Source organism: Octopus bimaculoides, chromosome 3 (assembly GCF_046866305.1).
Source record: "Octopus bimaculoides isolate indiv1 chromosome 3, ASM4686630v1, whole genome shotgun sequence".
Lineage (NCBI taxonomy): Eukaryota > Metazoa > Mollusca > Cephalopoda > Octopoda > Octopodidae > Octopus > Octopus bimaculoides.
The window spans coordinates 107,608,656-107,631,943 of NC_142930.1; the positions used below are offsets into that span (position 1 = coordinate 107,608,656).

Here is a 23,288-nt window from a genome sequence, read left to right on the forward strand (position 1 = left end):
TGCACTGTTTCTTTCAGATATATTGTTATATCTTATTATTCCATCTTGTTATAAAAAATACTCTAACACCAAATTAAATTTTCAATCGATGACATTATCGTTTACTGCTTTATACGGTAAATCATAAATAAATATTTCAAAATATACTCAATGCATTTATAATATGCGTATGTATGTAATTAAGATTTTATACTAGCGTATGTTCTCTATTATAATACATGTTTATTTTGTTCAATTTTCATTTAGATTTTAAATTGAATTACACTTATATGGATTCACTATTTTTTAATTATTTCTCCCTCTCTTCCCCACAAAAAATACAAATTTAATTCTTTAATAACTAATTATGTGTGGGAAAATTATGAGTGCGGAACAGCCATTCAAAGCCCATCGTCTCGCTGCTGTTGTGCTACTTGCCTTATGTTCGCATTTTTAAACTTTCAACATTGCTACTGGCAGACCGTCGCTAAATAGGGTTCATATAACTTTATGAACTTCATTTGACAAATTGAGGCTAATCGGAAGAGTCGCAGCTTGACGTACCATATATCTGGAATCATTTGTCAATAATACTATTTGACTCGTTTTAACTCTATCCAGTGTGATGTGCAGCACCCACTGGAACCGCAAAACTTAAACTGACCACTTCCAGCTGCTAAAATCTACTCTATTAAGCTCCGTATCTCACTTTCTTCACATCGCACCTGGCAACAATCCCAGAACAATTTGCAAACAGAAAATTAATCATTATCTCTCTCTTTTTTTTTTTTTTTTGCTTTTTATTTTTTCTATCCGTGTCATTTCCATGAGAAAAATCCTGATAATTAAATGTAAAATTCAATTCAAAGTATTGATTATAAATCAAGTAAAAGCCTATCTAATTTATTTCAGTTCCACTATCTCTTTTAACAAAATTTTTCATTCAATAAATAGTTCGGATTAAATTTGTAGCATAATTTCTTAATACTAGAATAATATTTAAAATTTCTGAGAAAACAAAGCAAAGTGTTAGAAAAATATAATTCTAATGAAAATGGCTAATTTTCTGATTTGGTATATCTTTGCGGCCCCTGCTATGGTGATCGTTTGGCAAATGGATTTAGTTGACGCCGGTGCGAAAGCTAACATGGAGGTAACAACAATGGAACGAGCAGCAAATACAAATAACAGTAAAACTTCCCAATGCCCAGCTGAATTATCCAACTGCCAATGCAATGCAACCAGTGTGGAGTGTATAGATACTGGCTTTACTAATGCTAGTTTCTTTTTATTCGTGCCACATTCTGTACAGAGTTTAATAGTGAGTGGCAACAACCTTACCGACCTCCCGGCTAACCTCTTCGGAGCATGTGCCCATAACACTTTTGGACACAAGTATTCTGCTTTGAAATATTTAGATATGTCCAACAATAACATAAGAAGAATCCACGGCAAAACATTCCATTGTCTGCCACAACTAGAGACATTAATACTGCGTAACAATAATTGGAAACTTTTAGATATTAGCCACACTGGAGTATTTGAAGGGTTAACCCAACTTCGTGTTCTTGACTTGGACGATACCTTAGCCAGCTGGAGTGGTCCTGAGAGCTCCGAATACCTTATCCGTTTACCGTACATTTTAAATAAGACCAGCACAACACTGGAAGATCTTAATTTGTCTAATAATGACATTTTAGTATTGACCAATGAAACTATGGATATGTTGTGTAACATGGAATCTCTGAAGAAACTAAATGTATCTCATAACTATTTAATAGAGATCAACCCGGAATTGTGTACATACAGCATCGAACAGTTAGATCTCTCTTATAACGGGATACTAGTTGGCTCCTTTCTTACTCAGTTCAACCAGTCCATGCCTTATCTTACAGATTTAAGGCTCGGCCACAACAGTTACAGCTGCAGTTGTTATTTGAAAGACTTTTATGAATGGTTAACGAAGAACCAAGATAAAGTTGGGGATGTAGATAATGTCACATGTTCTTATAGTTACAAAGACTTGTACCAGGGCAGGCAAGTACTCAGTCTGCAAGAATCGGACTTGAAGTGTGAGAAGCACAGTGGTGTTCACTTGGAAACCTCATATATTATATTTGCTTTCATTGCTTGTACTGCTCTCATTGTTCTCTATCTCAACAGAGGTAGTATTAAGCGGGTATTTAAACGATGTGTCGCTCCTTACATCACTTCTAGAACACATTACAGTTATGCATCAGTAGAAATATAATTTATAGCATTCTGTAAGTATACGTTACTATACTTTCAAACTAATACTCGTTTTTTTTTTGTATGTGTTTTAGTTAAGAAGCGTCCAGACACGCACAGGTAACTATCCCCTGACAGATAAAAATAAGTTGAAATAATTACAGGACAAACTTTATAAAGGTTTCATTTATATATCTTTATACATTTTAAAGTTTTGTTCCCTCTTAAAAATATGTGAATCCTCGACAAGCTAAGAATATTTATTCCTGTACTTCTTTTTCCAATATGCTTTAAATAAGAGGTGGGTAGAAAGCAACAAAAACTAAAATTCAAATAGTTTTCATACTATTGACATTATAGCTTAGTGATTGTGTTGACGGAGTAGAACCATAACTCTCACTTTCTGAAATGTAAATTCACCAAAACTTGACCTTGCACTTTATTGATTTGACTGGAATGCTACTAAAAATCATAACAATATTTGAGTGAGAGGAAAGAAATGGCTACTAGTATAATTTATTATAATTCTTAATAACCAATTAGCTTACCTGATCTACAAGAACAGGTAATGTTAACTCACACCACCATTTAAAGTACCGATTCATTTGTAGAGACTGACTCGGCGTCAGGATGTTTTCAAGAATTTTGAATTAAAATTAAGTTTAGATTTGTTGTAAACAATGTTGAGAGTAAGAGATAATATTAAATCAAGTACTGTTTTTTTTTTTTTTAAGTCAAAAGATAAATATCAGAGCCCTTAATTTTCCAACAATATTTTTAATGACTACTACCCACAGACCATGTATCTATAATCTGTAGCACCCTTTGTTAATTTTTAATTATTCTACCGAACAGCTTTGCCAGCTTCTTTGATTGAAGAATAGAAATAAATAGGCAAAGTTGAAAAGTTGTAAATCCTATCTGAACAGATTTATGATCAAACGCATTCCAGTCATGACTATCCCGTCCTTTTTTTCTTCCTTTTCCAGACGTAGTATGGGGGGTTACATTATCCAGTGTTTCATTTTTTCTTTTAAGTCAGAAGGGTGTGATTTGAGGGATATCTGGCTGCTGTTTCTAGCTGATCGAGTATCAACGTAGTCTTCCTTATGTCTCGACGTTAGGTGAGAAGCATGTACAGACAGGAGGGTTCCAGAAAGATGCGATTCCGAGGAGGAAAGCATGACATTTTAAAGTTTCACAATATTGTTTAAGAACTAATGTTTGTGTGAGCCATACATCAAATTACAACAGTATTTTAGCAAGCACTATAACTGAATAACATCCAATATTGACACAATCTTCATTGTAATCATCATCAGTGATTTTATATTCATTCTTCTATACTGTCTTCAGGTGCATGAGTTTTGAAATGCAGCAACCTAGCTGTCATGTGTCATTTCTTGTGAGGACTTATGCCATCAAATCTGTTCTTCCGTAGTCTATTTGTTTTTATGACTATTTTTTTCCTGTTAATGTATCGCAATGCATCTTAATTATGGCTCTAATTGTTTTATAACAGTTTTGAAGTGTAACAAACCTATACTCTTTCTCATGCAAACACACACATTACTCGACAGAGATACTGATTCTTACTTCAACATCTTAATCTGAAAAAGTGACATATAAATCACTTTATACATTTCTCATAGGGAAGCTATGAATAGCTCAATATCATTTTACTTTCTACTTGTAATTTAATGCTGTAGAAATCGTATTAAAAGATCATTCGTGTATATAGGATCCAAAAATATATGAAAAGCTACCATTGACCCAAGTTATGTCTGATCTGATACTTGTCAATGTTTGTGAGTTTTCTTGTCTCAGTGCCATTTAACTCTGCATTCTCAGTCTTAACTATTTATTAATAAGTACTTTTCATACACTGTGAAAAAACATGCTGCATTCCAAAATATTACTTATTGAGTCAATACTGAATGTACCCCACCCCCACTCCAACAGCCAAATATTAGTTTCAAGACAAAAAAGTATCTTAGCTGGAGATTTGCTGGGATTATTATTGTCTAAATTCACTATAAATTTTCATATATGTTTCCTGTCAGTTGAAAAATGTGAGGTCAGTTAATATCAATGTCAAATTGAGGCCTGCCATAAGAAATTGATGTGATGTCCAGCAAGTTTGTGCTCTCAAGAGATTGATGCATTCTTTAACTGTTGTCTTATTTTAAAGATTTCTTTCTTCTGAGTCTTGGGAGCCTCTAATCAAACCTACTTGGATGGTCAAATGACAAGTTTCCTTATATTACAGTTTATTATATGTGTGTACATATCAAGATATGAGATATGTCTAGTATCTATATAGCCTGTCAAGGTACTCTCTAACCAACAGTTCAATTGAAAGCACCTGCATTTCATCTGTCATATGTGTGTGTGTATATATATATATATATATATATATAATAATAACAAAAGGTTATTGAAGACCTGATCTTATATTTAGACCTTACTACAGTTATTGTGCTGTATCCTTGGCCAGGTTGTATTTGCTTAGCCCAGGTCAATCCTGACAGAGAAGACTTACAAGCAAAGATATCTCACCATAGCCATCCTGTGTGTATGAGAGAGTTAGTGTGTGTTTGTTTGTCAGGCAGTTTTTTCCCCCACCTTTATTTAGGGTTTGATGAAGGAGATTTGGTTGCTATTTTCAGCATGTCAAGTGACTGCACAATTTGGGGTAATTGTGAAAATTATTAGGCTGGTGTTTACACCTGAGTATCCTTCCTACAGCTAATTGTGCTTGCTTCATTCTCATATACTGAGTTTTTAACTATAGGAAGGACACAGTTTTAAAACACTATTCTAATGATTTTTACATAATTACCCCATTCATGCTAGCTAGAAAAAATGAATATAAAATTTGTATAAGTATAGTGTCTTTGTTGAAATTAGAAAGATCAGAATTACAAATAATAAATGAAAGGAAAAATTTAAAGTTTTATCTATACTATATATAAAACAGAGATGTGTGTGTAATCGCTTTTCACGTGAAATCGACTTCACCAAATGCTTCCATACTTGTCATCATCATCATCATCATACTATATATAAAACAGAGATGTGTGTGTAATCACTTTTCACGTGAAATCGACTTCACCAAATGCTTCCATACTTGTCATGTGTGAATAATTTGACCTCGGATAAATCTTAGGTTCTTCATTTGATTTTTTTAATTAAAAATAAATAATATTGCTTTATATTTAAGATTCACTTCTTTAAAAAGGTTCCTCAGTGTCAACTTCCGGTATTGATGTAACAACAGCAAAAAAGCTTCACTCTCTATTTTGTGTGTGAGTGTGTATGAGAGAGAGAGAGTAAATACTACATACACACCGCTCTCTCACTCTGTCTCACACACATACACACGCACACACACACCCCTTCACTCACTCACACTCTGTCTCTTACAAACACACACATACATAAATGTATACAAACATATTTACAAAGACACACGTGTGTATGCGCACGCGTGCGTGTTTGTAAGAGACAGAGTGTGAGTGAGTCAAGGGCTGTGTTGTCATGCATACATCCAAAGATGTATGTATATTTATGCATGTACGTATACATGACAACAAACCTCTCTCTCTCACTCACACTCTGTCTTACAAACACACATACATAGATGTATACAAACATATTTACAAAGACACACGTATGTATGCGTGCGTGCGTGGGGGGGGTTCCACAATCGCCATTTATTTCAATTACTCTTGTGAGGATATTCACGTCAATCATTTCTTTCATTTAATCCCCATTTTAATTTTCTTAAAAGTTTCCAAGTGCCAATGAGGCTTTTTGGCACATCTTCAATTCTCCCCATTCATGAGAGGCGCCCAGCCATCATTCATCTGAGAGTCCATCTACAGAATGTCCTCAAATTTCTATACAGCATATTTTACCTTTTTTTCTTCAAGTACATAAGCAACAATTTCATTCCCGAGCAACGCCGGGTGCCTCTGCTAGTAATTTATAAAGAAGACCACCTCAATTTTCAATGTATGTAGAGGTATGAATATGAGTATTTAAACAGGCCTGCATACTGAGAAAGAATTTTTTTTTAAAGTACTTTTCATCTAACTGAAAATAAGATTTTTTGCTTATTTTTTTTTCTTTATTTGTCTGAAAGAATAGCCTCTGAAGCCCTTCCAAGACTAAATATTCTTAATTGTCACTTAGAAAAATGGGGGTAAATTTAGCTCTGAGCAAATCTATAAGAAGCATTCTAGCAGTGGCCACTATCTTTTGTTTTAGTCATTATGCAATTAGAATTATATTATTAAAGTGTATTGAGTAACTACATAGATATTTCTTTGTTGACTTGAATAGTGGTGTTGAAAGAAATGTTTTAAAAGTTTCTAAGTTATTTCCAATATTTTGTCTTTATATTCTGACCTCATCTTCCAGTAGTTTGACTTTATTGAACTTTTTAAAATTAGTCACAATCATATATTGTGACTGATTGAAGAGATGTCATCGTATAATTAAATTAGTCTGATTCTTCCTACCTCCCTTCAACATTTCCTTGAAATATACACAATATCTCGAATATACTTAGACAAACAGATGTGCATAGATTTGTATAGTCAGTTTATATCTATTTTTTAATATGTATCAAATAGTTTTAAAAATGAAGACATTTGCAGAAAAGTAAATGTAATCTCATGTTATTCTGAGTTATTTGTTGAACATTTAGTCTTGTTTTGTTTCATGAGGAAATAGGTTACCTTGTTCTTTGCTTGGCCTATGGTAAGATTTGTGCTCAGCTCTGTGAACCAATGAAAAACCTTTTAATGATACCACTTTACAGCTGTTGAGAGTTAAGTAACTTAGTCAGGGACACAGTACAATATTGTGATGGGATATGAACATTCATATTTTTGATGTGCAGAATATCAACTACTTTAGTTAGATGTCACTCTATTTAAGGTGAAATTAGGTAATACTCACACATACCTGTAAGAAGATTTTAACCTAATGATTTATGAGTCTCTAGTCTATAAACCACTGAATTTCTCTACCCCATTAACTTTTCCCTACAAACAACCATGTACAGTGAGACAAGAATGTTTATTATACCTGTTTTACTATGTGGAATGGGTTTCTATCTCTACCTCTCTTAAGACAGGGTTTACACACATGGGTTTATAAGTTTCTTTAGTAAACCACCCTATCTGTCTTTAGTTATATGTGTACTTTCTACCTATATTCATATTCCTAAACAGCTTTATTGCAGCTCCCATGCATGAAAAGCTGACACATTGATATGTTATTTTTCCTTCTAACTCCCTCTGAAATTTTTTCCTATTGGACAGAACAGATGTTCAATTAATTAAATATTAATTTTGATCTTCTTTATAAATTTTGTATTATGCTAATAAATAAATATACATATATATGTGTGTGTGTGTATATATATGAATATATAGTGAAACATGGGCTGTGACTGCTGAGGACATGCAAGCTCGCAAGGAATGAAGCCAGTATGTTCCAATGGATGAGTAATGTCAGTGTGCATACCCGATAGAGTGTAAGTATCTTGAGAGAAAAGTTGAACCTAAGAAGCATCAGTTGTGGTGTGCAAGAGAGACGATTGCGCTGGTATGGTCATGTGGCGAGGATAGCTGTGTGAAAAAGTGCCACACCCTAGTGGTTGAGGGAACCCGTAGAAGAGGCAGGCCCAGGAAGACCTGGGATGAGGTGGTGAAGCATGACCTCCAAACATTAGACCTCACCGAGACCTTTGGAAATATGCTTTTCGTGATCGCTGCCAGTGCCGCTGGACTGGCTCCTGTGCAGGTGGCACATAAAATACACCCTCCAGGTCCAGTGTATTTAATGGGTACTGCATTTAGTTTTGCATGCTGATAGCACAAGGCTTGAAACTTTTCAGCATTAAACTGCATGTTATTCTTTTCAGCCCACTTATATATTTCATCCAGCTCACATTGCAGGTACATAGTGTCTTCAAGGTTCTGTATTACTAGTGAGACTTTTGTATCATCTGCATAACTTGTGATCGTGGCTGAGGGCATGTCTGAGAGGGCCATTATGAACAGTAGTGGTCCCAAAACAGTGCCTTGCGGAACGCCACTCACTATTTGCATGTCATTGGAGGTGGCCCCATTGGCTACTACCACCTGACTTCTATCCTTCAGAAAGTCATGAAGCCATTCTCACAATTTTCCAACTTTGCCAAGATCATGCAGTTTGTGACATATCATTCCATGATTGACTTTATCAAAGGCCTTTGCAAAGTCGAGATATATCACTTCCACATTTGAGTGGTTAAGTAACTGTTTCAGCACCCAGTCATAGTGTTGTAAGAGCTGAGTCAGGCAGCTTCTTCTTGGTATGAAACCATGTTGGGTGTCAGGCAGAAAGTCATTTTCTTCAAGGAAAGCGATTAGTTTTCTTCTGACTATTCGTCACATGACCTTGCTGATGTGTGAGGTCAGAGAGATAGGTCTGTAATTCTTGGTCTCCGCTCTGCTACCTCCTTTATAAATAGGGCATATTTTACCCTCCTTCAGTTTTCTTGGGAGTTTACCATATGCAAGGAAGCTCTGAAAGAGGGACTGCAGTGGTCTTGCTAGGACACGCTTACATACTTTTAGAAGGATTGCTGGGAATCCATCAGGGCCAGTAGCTGAGTTTGGGTTCATTTCATCTGTAGCCCTTATTACATTGTCTTCATTTATTTTGATGTAATCGATCATCATTGCCTCTGTTTTTATATCTGCAGTGGTAAAAAAGTCAGTTGGATTGCTGACTTGAAAGTGCCCTAGGGGTGGAGTGAAAACACTTTTGAATTGCTCATTTAGTATTTCACTTATCCTCCTTGGGTTTCCTGTGAGTGTACCATCTTTTTCAAGGTGTGGCCCTATCCTGCAGTGCACTGAAGCTGTTTCTTTGGAAAACTTGTAGAAAGCTCTGGGGTTAGATTTTATATTGTCTATAGCCCAGGCTTCTTTGTCTGCTCTTTCTTTTTCATGGTAGAGTTGCAGATTTTTTTCAATCTCCAGCAGTTGTATTTTCAGGCGGGACTTTTCACTGCTTTCAATTTGTTTGTTTAGGCGATTTGAAACTTTTGTATGCCGTCTCATATGTGTATATATATATATATATATATATATATATATATATATATATATGTATGTATATATAATCTATATATGCATGTATATAATATGTACATCTATATATATGTATATATGATATACATATGTATATATATATATCATATGTATATAATATATATGTATATATTTGTATATATATATATATATATGTATGTATATATAATGTGCAAATGTAATACATATATATGTAAATAATATGTATGTATAAATATATATATATGTATATAATATATATGTATATATATATGTATGTATATTTATATGTGTATATAATATACGTATGTATATATATATATATATACTTTTCACTTACGGCTTTTGAATGTTGTTTTCACTGTCCATTTTTTCCTGTCTTGGTTTGTGTTTGCCACCTTGGAATCCTCTGTGTAGTGGGTTGATCCACTACTCAGGAAGAGACTATTCTAGAGTACGTTCTGTCTTATCTTCGAAACGTCTAGATAGAATAGAGACAGCTGATGAAGGGATATTCCAAGTGGCGTTCCGTTTTCCTATGTGTTCGTTCCGTTGTCTGTAGTTTATTGTTCTAACGTCCTGTACCCTGATATGCATGTATATACACATGTAGATGTAAGTATGTACATATATGTGTGTATACATGTATATATATTCTTTGTATTATATATATATATATATATATATATTGATAGAAAGGACAACAAAAGAAAGAAAGAGACCTTGATATTGTGTAAATAGAGGAACTTATCTGTAAAAATATGTGACACTTATTCGGTAGCCATGATAAAACTCCGAGTTTCAGATGCTGGGGTGGGAACCCAAGAGATGTTGGCATGGGTTCCCACCCCGGTATCCGAAACTCGGAGTTTTATCATGGCTACCGAATAAGTGTCACATATTTTTACAGATATATATATATATATATATATATACGCACATATATATAACATATCTATATATATCTATATATATATATGTATATATACACACATATATATAACATATCTATATATACACATATATATAACATATCTATATATATATGTATATATACACACATATACATATATATGTATATATACACACATATATACATCTATATATATAAGTGCATATATACACACACATATACATATACATATCAAAATAATTTTAAATGCTTTACATATCTTTTGATAACTCAAACTGGGCATATATTTTAAGAAAAGAAGTCCTAGTATCTCTGAGTGCTTTTAATAAATAGTATTAGTTTTATTTATTCCACATTTAGCTAAATTTTGTTCAGCCAAAGACAATAATAAAACAGTTGTGAAAAACAATTTCATCCTTATATACATCTGAAACTTCACATCATGCAAATATTGTGATTTGTAATAAATATTTGCTTAAGGGTTTATTCTTGTTGTTTTGTGTAGCATTGATAAATATTGTGGTTTAACCCTTAGGCAGACCTGATTGAACAGACCTAAGATTCCAGCAAAAATCATCTCTCTCTCACTCTCTCACACACTACATGCATGCACATATGTTAATTAAGCAAGTCTTTATATCTTATGCCATTTTATTAATTTGAAAGTGATTTAACTGATTGTGCAACCACATAGAATCTTAGGTATTGTCTCACAACATGACATACTTTTTGCTGGCCCATATATCTAGCACTTAAATCTATCCACTGTATAGTTTTTATTGTATTTTATATAGTTTAGTTTGATTTTCATTGTTAGTTGCATTCTGTGTGATATCATCCATCTAGTTTTTTGTGTTGGAGCAGAGCTGAGCCAGGTACTGATCATAAAGAGGGACCTTGAGCTGAAATTAATGTGTTTGTTTTATTGTATATACATTTTCTGTTTGTATGCTGCTCTTATTATACAATATATGGTGTCTCTCTCTCTACATATATAAATAATATACAAACACACAGAGATTCTTATTTTCCTATTTTTAGTTTCAAATAACTGACTTTGCCTGTCATAGAAGCATGTCTATTCTACATGGCACATGTATTTATTTTTACTATTATGTGTGTCTTAGAGTTTATCAGGCATACTAAGATGATTATTTTATATATCACAGATTGTCTATATCAGTCATGCAGACTTCTAACCTGTATGTGTTAAAGATATTCTGTCTTGTCTACTTTACTTGTCATAATACATTTTAAAACCATTAAAATGAAATAATCTTTTTTTCAAATGAATGGGAAGTTTTTTTTTTTCTCCAAATGTAATTTCCACTGCTGTTCATTTCTAATATTGTGAACGTTGTTGGAAATATTCACAATATACACATGCATTCTGTTTGTGTAAATATTTCCAGCTAATTTTGTAAATGTGTTTTGTGTTTTGGTCAGTATGTATACTGGTAATGAGAAATCTATGTAAAATAAAATCTGTAGGAAATTGTAAAGAACCATCTTTATTTCATTTCTGTTAATTACCCTGGAACCCTGTTCCTATTTAAACATATACTCTATTCAATAGCTTCTGTTTTTATTTCATATTGTTAATATTCCCATTCAAGTATAATAATGGTGACTCAAAATATAGAACACACTCTTAACCAGTCTGATTTATATTTATCTGCTGTTCCCCCCCGACCCTCTCGTTGTACCCCTTCCTGTTCTGAAAATGAATGGACCAATAAACATAGTTGTCCTATTTCAGGTTTGCCAGGATTGTACATAATTGTTATGGAACTAAATATAGCTGTGGGTAAACCTAGCTAATAATCCATGACTGAATAGAGAAAATAGAGCTTAATGCATGTAGAAATTTTATTGTTCTTTTGTTGGTTTATACTTGTTCTGTGGTGAATATTTATCAGTCTAATCAAAATATATCTCATCTGTTTAAAATATGCATACAATAACAGATTAACAACCATAATAAATTCTGGGCTTTTCCATTCATTCATAGTGCAACAAAATAAATTTTAAAAATGTATAATGTTTATTCTGTCTTTTAAAAAATGTGAAATTTCCAATTTTTGAAATTTACCTGATGCACCTTTACCAGTTGTAAGCTTTGTGATTTCAGAATTTTGTCTTTCATAAAACTATTGCTCTGTTTTCCTTTTGCTTATATCATGTATGTCTATAAACAAAGGCCATTAGTCTCAGGTTTTGTATGGCATGAAAGTAAAAACCAGAAGAAAAAAATAATGCCAAAGTTTCTATTCTGTTATTTTTATCTTAATCTTCATGAAGTTTAAAATTAGATATCACAGTTTTCTCTCACTCATGTCCAGATGGAAGTTATTAAATAAAGTCTATTTTTTTCTGAATCATTGCTGTTAGAAATCCTTTTTGTTTCTGTGCATAGCACTGAAATGTTCTCATTTCTCCCATATCACTGTCTTCTGTAAGAGAACTTCTAATGATATTATATTATTTATTTATTTTTGCTTTCTCTGTGTTCAATGTTTCCAGCCATTCTTATCCAGCTTTGCTCTGCTGCTATTATTAAACCAAATCTTTTCTTGCATAAAGCTAGTATTTTTGAACAAAAGTAATTATCCCTGTTTTGCTCTGATGTCTTTTCACTGAATTATTTCAACACAAAACAATACAACCTCAACAATAGTTTGTTGATTATTGATTGCAAACCTAAACTTAGTAAATAGAAAAAAACAAAACCCTTTTTTTTTTTTAGCTTTTATTGTTTACTTTTTCAAGATTTGCATTCATAAACTATAATCATTGTAGAGCAACTATTCCATGGGGGAAATCGTCATGATGATGATGAAAGAAAAGTGCAATGTGAATAAAAAGGTAGACTAACAACTCAGGAGTAATTAGTTCATATCCAATATAGGAATTTTGGTGTTTATATATATATATATATATATATATATATACACACACACACACACACACACACACACACACACACACACACACACACACACACGCGCATACATACAGGAGCATATAATTTTATACCAGATTTTCTGTTTACTTTTTAGATACCTATTTTTTCCAGCAGAAAGTTATCTTCTGTTCATTTAAACTTCTCAATTCATTGATTATATCCAATTTTATGAACTTCTTTAATTTATGGAGGTATGATTATCATCATGTTTGCCATGTACACGTGTTGCAAAACTCTTCAATTAATGTAATTGGGAAGAAAATATTCTTTTTTTTCTAAATAATTTTCTATTGAGAATCAGACATTTACCTCCATACCAGGGGGAGACATGAAATTTCATTTATTTAACTTGAAATGGCTTTCCAGCAGAGAAGCATATCCTTAATAAGACTGAAAATAAGACTGCTAAACAACAAAAATTTCACAGTAAAACTCATATACACACAAAAGAATATTTTAACATTTTAAAATGTCAATTTTAATGTTACTGTTACAACAACAACAGCACACTTTTTTTGTTGAAAAAACAAACCAAATTTAATTGGTGAAAGTGTTGTTTTGAGCAACACTGACAGGAACAGCAATTTTTTCACTAGCACTTTTAAGAGGAGCTAAATATATGTGACCAAGCAGAGAAAAATCTGCATCGCAGAAATATGTAACTGAAATATTATATACCTCCCTACCTGATGACTTTACTCAAGAGCAAACAAGAAGGAAGGTCACATATCTTTGCATCACAACCTTCTACCACCATTACCACCTGAAAAAAAAGGGCTTTTTTATGCCCTTAAAGCAACATCTGGAGGTTTGCTATAACCAGTGTCTGAAGTGATATCTCTTCTCTTGGTTGAAATAAGGCTTAAGGAACTGTATACCTAGTTTGTTTAAACTGAGGATAGAGCAAGAAAGCAAGCTAAACTGATGACTACCTTTTGCAAAGCAGTATGGATAGGTGTGAGTGCAGAAGTGACTAGAAATGGTAGATATCCAAGTCTTAATGATCCCCAAAGACTGCAGGGCCAATTCAGAGCTGTACCAAACTGGAGATGCAGAAATAACATCAGTGATACTGGCAATGCAAGGTAGAAGCCAAGCTGCTTGTGTGACAATAAGGTCCTTTTCAGGGGCTCTTTGTCTGGAAGAATTCAAGAATCAGGAACAGCAGAGACAGTGTCAACAATAGCAGGTCGCTGAAACTCCTTTTTCCAAAGCACCACTTGTCAAGGTTGCCAAAATAGCAGAATAGACCACCTCTTAAAAGCTAGCAATCAAGGACTCCTCTCCTCCTGCCTTGATTAGCAACAGAATCTCATTGTTTTGTGATGTAGAGCAGATAAACAATGGAATGAGGTGAAAGACTGTCAAAGGCAGTGGAAAGAGTAAAATCAAAAAAGAAAAGGACCCTTAAAAAGCCAAGTTTACCTTCTTAGGGAAGGTGAGTGGAATGTGTGAAGGAGGCCATCCCCCTCTGGAAACATGAAATTTTCTACATATATAGTGAATGATCAACAAATAGATTTTTTATTAGATGCTTTGCAACATGATCTTGGAAAATATCAAATGCAAATTTGCAAGGAGATGGGCTCTGATTATGTAAAGCATAAAAACAAGAGTACATGGATAAAAATAAAGTACCAGTCTAGTACTGGGATCAATGAATTAACCAGCATCATCCTCCCCACAAAACAGTTGACTTTGTGCCTGAATTTGAAATAATTATTATTAGGTTAAGGGCAATGAAATCACAGAGTGCTAGACAAAATTGCAGTTAGTAGTTGTATTCTTTTATATTCTATGTTTGAATCCTGCCAAGTTCAAATTTGACTTTCATCCTATGTGAGTTGAGAAAATAAAGTTTGAGTTAAGTACTGGTTTGATTTTATCAGCTATATTCATTCATCTAATTATTATTATTATTATGCCATCCAGGTCAACTTTGCCTTTCATCCTTTTGGGGGTCGATAAATTAAGTACCAGTGAAATACTGGGGTCGATGTAGTCCCCTCCCACAGAATTTCAGGCTTTATGCCTTCAATAGAACGGATTATTATTATCATTCTGGAGTAGTAGATTGGCAAATCTGTTTCAGTGTTTGACAAACTGCCTTGTGGTATTTAGTTATGGCTCTTTATGTTCTAAGTTCAAATCCCACCAAAGTCAACTTTGCCTTCCATCTTTTTGAGGTTGATAAAATCAACTAACAGCTGAGTACTCATTGATATAATCAACTGCTCCCTCCCTCAAGTTTCTGGTCTTTCTTGATAAAATGAAATTATTAGTGTTAAAATTATTGGAATAGACAAAGTGCTCTGTGGCATTTCTTTGGGCTCTTAACATTCTGAGTTAAAATACCACTGAGGTTTATTTTGCCTTTCATTCTTCTGGGATCAATAAAATAAAGTATTAGTCAAACACTGGGGTCGGTGGTATTGACAAACCCATTCCCCTTCAAAATGACTGGGCTTGTGCCTAAATGAGAAATCATTATTATCATTCTAACAGTTGTTATTTCTTTGTTGTTATCCTCAACACCATAATGGCATGGTTGTGTTAAGATAGTGTTACCAAAAGAATCATATTGACATGAAACAGACACCAAATCTTCAGTTTATATTTAACTTCAACTTATAATCTCACACACCAAATTGATATTGAAAATATGAATTTACCTACCTGTACACTTTCAATTATTTTTCATGTCTTTAGACTTGCACTAAATAATTTTAGTAGTTTTTACTTAAAGTGTCTTGGAATGTTTTGTGATAATAATTTTAAATCTCACTTTTTTATGCTGACAGCTGTAGTGGTATGTTAACCATTCTACTCTCTCTCTGTCAATGTCGGATATACAAGTATAATTTTGTTTAAAAGGAATTTCTCTCTCTGTTACAAATGAAACTTAAAACAGATAACACAAAGTGGAATATGTAACATGCTGATTTTTAATATATACTATGTGATATATAATGAAATATGTGATGTGTGTCATGATATATAATGAAATATGCATTACTATGTCATGATACAATGTGTGATTAATAATATACTAAATGATGTATAAACTGTACCACATAAGATATATATATATATATATATATATATATATATATATATATATATATATATATATATTTATATCTTTTTTTCTTTTTTTTTTTTGGTATTGCCAAAGGAAATAGGGAAGCACCTATAACCCTTTTCAGGGCCTCTAGGACTGGTAAGAGGAAGTCATCCTCTGACTGGAAAGCTACCCTAAATGTTTAAAACAGTGAATTTGGTTAAAGGTATCCAAAGGCCAGGCAGTAGTGTTAAACTGGGCAAGGAATTAACTCTACCATTCAAATATGCAGTATATGATGAAATAACTTGTGTGATGTGTGCACTTAACACATTTGACTTTTTAAACTGTGTGATATGTAACATATAACACATTGTGTGATATATACTGTGTGAAGTATAGCATGTTGTACCATATAACACACTTTGGGATATATAAAACTCACAACACCCAACTCACTGTGTGATAATAACACTACATGATATAAATACATTATAACATGTCACCTGCTATGTGATATATAAATTATTTTTATCTTGAAATTATTTCCATTTATCATCCATTCAATCATATTTTAATTCTCTTTGACAGGTAGTCTACTGTTTTTTTATTGTGATAGCCATGAACTTTTCCCTTCATCTGGAAGAGAATATCAGCCTGTAACAAATGAGAATCTTATGTTTCTTTTTCATCTTTAAAACAGATTATTCATGTACTGTGGCTTGTTTTTGTTGTTTTGGCAACCATCTCTCTCTCCTTTCAACTTCAAGAATACTTAAAATGGATTAAGAAACAAACAACCCATTTGTGTGTTTATATCCCACTTGGCATTCTTTTGCTAAGTAAGGACACTTAATTCCAGATTTCCTCTTTTTTTTTTTTTTTTTTTTTTTCAAAGCTCACTTTTTAAGGAGACTTCCCTATGACAGTACCACATCCAAAAAGGGATAACACTACAGGAACCTAATTTGAGCAGTGGCTCTTTGGAGACTTGTAGTCCACGAAAAGTTTATTGTATTCTCTTTCTCGAGCATGCAAACTCGGTGCTGCAATAGCACATAAAAACTTCATATCAAAATTTACTTCCAATTAAACAATAATAGTGTTATATGTGTGTCTGTGCATGTTGTGTGTATGTGTGTATAATTAATATTATATACATGTGTATATATTTCATACTTAACATTTAAAACAATATTTTAGTTGTATATTCAAAATGATGCATTTCTCTATGATATTATAAAAGTATTTTTGTAGTTGGGCCATTTTTTCTATTGTCCATAGTTGGTATATTACTCAATTATCTAGATATTTTTGGTGTTAGTTTAGAACTTTTCATATTTCTATCTTTTATCCTCATTGATGTATTTTTTGACTATTTTTATTTACTCTAATCTGCCATTTTATTCCATGCTTGCCTTTACAGTTGTAAGTAATAATTTTCTTTTTCGTAATAAATATTTTAATATTGCTGCTGCTACCATGATAAATGATAAATAAAATTTATTAACTCACTAATTTGTTTCTGGAGTTATTTTTTAAACTTTCATTTTTTTTTCTTCTTATTGTTGATATTGTTACTACTACAATTTTTCATAATTCAATTAATTGTATGATAATTGAATTATGTGCAGCAATAAATAATTTCTGTTTGAGCATGATATAAATTCACATGCAATTCCATTATCTGGTAAGTTATTGGGAAGCTACTTACAAAGGGGTGCTGTAAAGTTCCTGGTCTTAAGGGTATCATGAAAGGCCTGGTTAGACACCTAACCTTCTTTTACAGGGCTTAGAAACACTGAAGGACTGCTACATATATATTGTAGTTATATATGTAGCATATATAATATCTGTAGTTGTGTGACTGTTGGATACATGTGTGTTGGGGTTTTTTGCACATGTGTTCCCAAGTGTGAAAACTGATGTGTGGCTCTGCATGTGTATGAGAATGTATGTATATTTTTAGTAATGGATTAAGGAAGAATGAGTGAAGCATATACATTAAGGGATGTTACAGTGAAGAGAGACATACAATGCACTGCCATGTATGGAAGGCTGTGTGAATCTGAGAGGGGAGTATGTTGAATAAAATCATTTTATTGTATTTTCTTTTACCCAAACCAGGAAATTTTCAGCACCTGTCTCTTAAAATCTCACATGCAATTTTCAGCTGTATTTTTTTTTATGCATACATGGAAGTAATTTTGTTTAGTAGTGCAACCTAATAAAACACTTGACAACTATACTGTGGCACTGGTTCTTATCTCAGTAAACAGTATCCTGCAAGATACTTATTTACATCTCAGTAGACTGGGCTGTTGACAACTATATATCAGTTACACATTGAGTATATTTTTACCAATAACTATAAATGAATCTTCAGGCTCTGGTCAGCTGCATCACTTGTAATAAGGTATGATAAATAAAAACACATAATAATTGGAAGATGCCTTAATTAAAAGGTCTGTGATGATGTAAAGTCAGATCTGAGGATGCTGAAATTCATAATTGAAATAACATAGAATGAAGCCAATGAATGCTATGCCATACTTCTGACTTGTTCAACCCATGTCACTATACAAAGATGGAATGTTAATAACATCAAATATATACTGGTCTCAGAGGATTGGAGAAAGCTATGGATACTGCCCCTCCCACTAAATACAAAAAAATAAACAAAAAGTAGGTAATATGACATGAGACATTAACTTCTTAGTTGTCTAGTCCTCTGTCAATACAGCCTCGTTCTATGATTTCAGGTTTAATTTCAAAGAAATTTTCTTGATTAGTAAAAAATTAAATAATTATTCAATTACTAAAAAACATTTTTCTTTGTAATTCAGGAAAGCTCAGAATCCTAAGTGGTAAGATCAGTAGGAAAAACAATATTGAATATAAAGAGCTGAAGTTTAGTGTATTAACCTTTTTAACATCAATGTATTTGTATTCACATGTAACATGAATAATATTTCATTTGGTTATTACTAGTATAATACACCAATGGATAGATGGTGGACTAGCCAACTCTGAAGGGCAGAGGCCATTAAAATAGTGATAGAAAAGATGGAGAGAGGAGACAGTATGTCCGTGGGGAAGACTAGATTGTCTCTGGAGTGCCAATCAGCTGAATGGTCTCTCCCTGGATGTGATTCAGAAACTCAGTGTGCATAGCAGTACTAATGTGGGAGCAGTGCTCTGTTGTGAGTTTCACTTGAATCTTGAAGAGTAAGAGCAGCTGATGGTGGTTGAAATATCTTTTGGCTCTAGAGGGAAGGTCTAATCTTTGAGATGTGATCCTGACTATACTAAGGCTGTGCTTTTGTCACTTGAGATTGTTGACGTTGGTGCCCAACATGTGGAATAACTACAAGGGCTGTCATTGAGTGACACTCAATGGTGCAGTGGTATTTTCTTGGTGTGATTATTGTTAAAAGAGACAAGGTTGACATGGTCCCATTGAAGGGTTTTTTCAAGATCTTTGTAATGGAATCAATGCAGATTTAGCATGTGGATGGTATATGGTTTGGGAATGTTAGTAGGAAGTGAAGGGTAAAACTAGTTAATATTCTTTTTAGTTTATTAGTAGTTCTAAATTATCTCAGACTGAACTACATGACATGCTGAAAATTTGAAGTTTTACTTGAAAGAGCTTCACTTTCATCTTTGTACCTCAGTAATAAATTGCCTGTGTCCTTTTTATTTTCACAATGATAAAAATTTTGATGGGGTTATTGAATGCTGAGCTCTTGTCAATTTATCAGAACTATGGCACCATGTGCAGTGAATTCAGTTCTACAGACATGCTAGTTGAGGACTATACTACACACCCTAACATCCAATAGTTTATTATATGATTATCTGGAAATTTTGCTTTTTTCACAATCCAATATACTCCTGTTTTATTCAGTGGTTGTTGCCTTGCTCTCAATCAATCCTGATCAGGCCTGATCTGAAATAGTCTAACCATGTCTTTTCAGTGATATGTAGTACTACACTATCTAATGTATCCTCTTTTCAAGATAGTTGGGTGTTCTTTGAAGGAGATTTAGCTGCTTTTCAAGCAAGTTGTTATTTGGTAAACAACAAAAGATTATTAAATAATACCATTTCATGGAAGTTTTACCAACTGAAATTTCAATCAGATATATCCATTCAAAATTTTCTTATCCTGAATGGCAGAAAGTAATTTTATATACCAATCTATCTTTTATTGAGGATGCCATGTTTGAAACTATTTTTTGTTGAGATATGTCGAATTTATTGAGGTAATGTGACTTACAGAAAATACCAGTTCTATTTTTTTGGTAGGTTTTTAACATCATTATTAGAATAACCATGAAATATAATTTCACAGTTAAATGGTTAACTTTGGACACTTTCATATGTGCTGATTTGAACACATATATGATAGAGTAAAGCTGGCAACAAAACAGTTAAGCATATAAATATGCTTGAGTATAGTGGTGGCATGTTGACTATTTAGTGCTGAAATATTTCCGATATCTCTTCTCACTCTGTCCTATACTACAGAAACATCAATAACTGTTATTTACCCTGACAATGGCAGTCCTTGTCATTCAATGGAAATGGTAGTAAACATCTCTCTGTTAAACACAGCTCCAGCACAGTGCAATGTGAGAATATGGATATGTGTGGGTATTTATGTGTCTAGGTCATTTGGTGTATGCACTTGTCTGCCTGTATGCATGTGTGTTTGTTTTTCTATGTCTAAGCATGCTTTGAAATATCTGTAGCTGTGTGACTGTTGGATACATGTGTGTGTGGGGTTTTCCGCATATATGTGTTTCCAAGTGTGAAAACTGATGTGTGGCTCTGCATGCATATGAGAATGTATGTATATTTTTAGTAAGGGATGTTACAGTGAAGAGAGACATGCAATGCACTGCCATGTATGGAAGGCTGCATTCATATACTTCATCTCATTAACTTTTTCAGTACATTCATTGAGAAGGGAAAACATGTTAGAAGATGGTGGTAATTTAGTTGTCGTGGTGACAGTATTTAGTAGAAGAGGATATAGTGGTAGTATGTGTAATGATGATGTTTCTGTGTTAAAATTTGATTGACGTTCTACTTGAGACTGCTTTATCTTTTCTGACATATTATATTCAGGAAACGTGTATCCTATTCTGACATATTATATCCAGGAAGCATGTATCCTATATATTTGAGCATTTCAGTGACAGTAGGGTACAATCCAAAGGGGGATTTAACTTTTTTCTCAAACAGGTTAAGTAACTATGTTGATTTTGATTGTAGTGTGTAGCCTTGGTCACCTCTGGTCAAGTGAATTTGAAGAAGAGTTTGTAGGTAACTAGTTACAGACCCAGGACTTCTAATATAACTTATCTCTACTTAGATAAAGATTACACTGCACTCTTTGAAGAGTAGTTTATTGTATGGAGTCAGTCTGGACATTTGTGCTATAGTTGTAGTTGTTGTTGCTGTAATTTATTTAGCCATAGGTCAACCCTGATCGAACAAACCTATGATGAAAGGCATTCCAAATATGACCATCAGTCTTTTTCTTATGTGTTACTATGTGCAAGGAATTCAGGATCACAATGTCTTCTATTACAGTGTGTGTGTGTGTAGTGATTTGAGTGAGATATGGTAACTATTTCTAGCAAATTGACAACCACTTATAGGCTCCTTCATTAGTTCGTGAAGTTGTACTAAGTGATAGTAAGGTATGTAATAGTGGTATAACTAATGGAGGTGTGTGTGTAATTTCAGTGATGTGTGTAATGAAGTAATAATGGTAACAGGTATGTGAAATGGTAGAGTAGAGTTTTGTAATAGTGGAAGATATAAATGTGTTTGCAGTAATGGTGGTATGTGTAATAGATATGATGGTAGGGATGTGTGTGTGTTGTGATGAGGCCAAGTATAGTGATGATTATGCCAGTCATGTTATCATCATCGTCATCATTTAACGTCCATTTTCCATGATGGTTTGACTGAGGGCTGACAAGCCAGAAGGCTGCACCAGGCTCCAATCCGATCTGGCAAAGTTTCTACTGCTGGATACCCTTCCTAACGCCAACCACTCCAAGAGTGCAGTGGGTGCTTTTTTATATGCCACCAGCAGGAGGGCCAGTCAGGCGGTACTGGCATTGACCATGCTTGAATGGTACTATTTACATTCCACCGGCACAAGAGCCAGTCCGGTGGCACTGGCAACAATCACGCTAAAATTGTGCTTTTTATGTGCCACCGACACGGGACCAATCAGGTAGCACTGGCATCAGCCATGCTCGAATGGTGCTTTTTACATGCTATTGGCATGGGTGCCAATCAGGCAATACTGTTATCACCCACGACAATGACTTTACTTGCCTCAACAGACTTCGCAAGCACAGTTTATTGCCCACTGACCTGGTTCCCTAGGTAACAGAAGCTATCAACTACTTGTAGTTTTTTCCCCTTGAATGTGACAGAAGCTGTTTTCTGCACATTTAATGTATGTTAAACGATGATGATGATGATGATGATGATGATATATATATATATATATATACGGTGGTAGCAGGGAATTGTACCAATGTGCCAGAAGGGAGGCTAGGCGACAGGTTTATTTAGCCAGAGGGGAAGCAGATAAGGAAAGATTTGCCAATGTTCTGCGCCGTGAGGACCAAAGACTCGAGGTATTTCGGGTTGCAAGACAGTGTAGGAGAGAGAATAGTGATGTTGTAGGAGAGAAATGTGTTCGCATGGATGATGGTACGCTTGCATTAAATGAGGATGCAAAGAAAGAGGTCTGGAGATGCCACTACGATAGATTGCTTAATAAAGAGAATGAATGGGAGAAAGAGAGCCTGCCTTATGTCGACCCAATAGAGGGACCAGCTATCCGAGTTGATAGTACCAGGGTAGATAAAGCAATTAAGAGTATGAAGACCGGGAAAGCCCCCGGCCCATCAGGAATCACTGCAGAGATGCTCAAAATATCTGGCAGTGTTGGCTATAGCCTAGTCACCCGTA

General features: G+C 33.8%; 1 protein-coding gene across 2 annotated transcripts; it reads left to right on the forward strand.

Moving 5' to 3' along the window:
* The first annotated feature begins 96 nt into the window (after positions 1 to 96).
* On the forward strand, positions 97 to 17,798 carry LOC106876335 (trophoblast glycoprotein). 2 transcript variants are annotated; one of them, XM_014924836.3, is made up of 2 exons: positions 97 to 2,243; positions 17,707 to 17,798. In XM_014924836.3, exon 1 carries the CDS (start codon positions 1,028 to 1,030, stop codon positions 2,228 to 2,230), a length of 1,203 nt encoding a protein of 400 aa, XP_014780322.1. In that variant the 5' UTR covers positions 97 to 1,027; the 3' UTR covers positions 2,231 to 2,243; positions 17,707 to 17,798. The 2 variants fall into 2 exon arrangements, with proteins under 2 accessions (XP_014780322.1, XP_014780320.1); XM_014924834.3 differs by having other exon boundaries at positions 370 to 2,243; positions 16,872 to 17,798.
* The last annotated feature ends 5,490 nt before the right edge of the window (positions 17,799 to 23,288 follow it).

Bases quoted from the DNA above. Each gene is read 5' to 3' on its own strand.
- LOC106876335 (XM_014924836.3), top strand. From the start codon at position 1,028: ATGAAAATGGCTAATTTTCTGATTTGGTATATCTTTGCGGCCCCTGCT.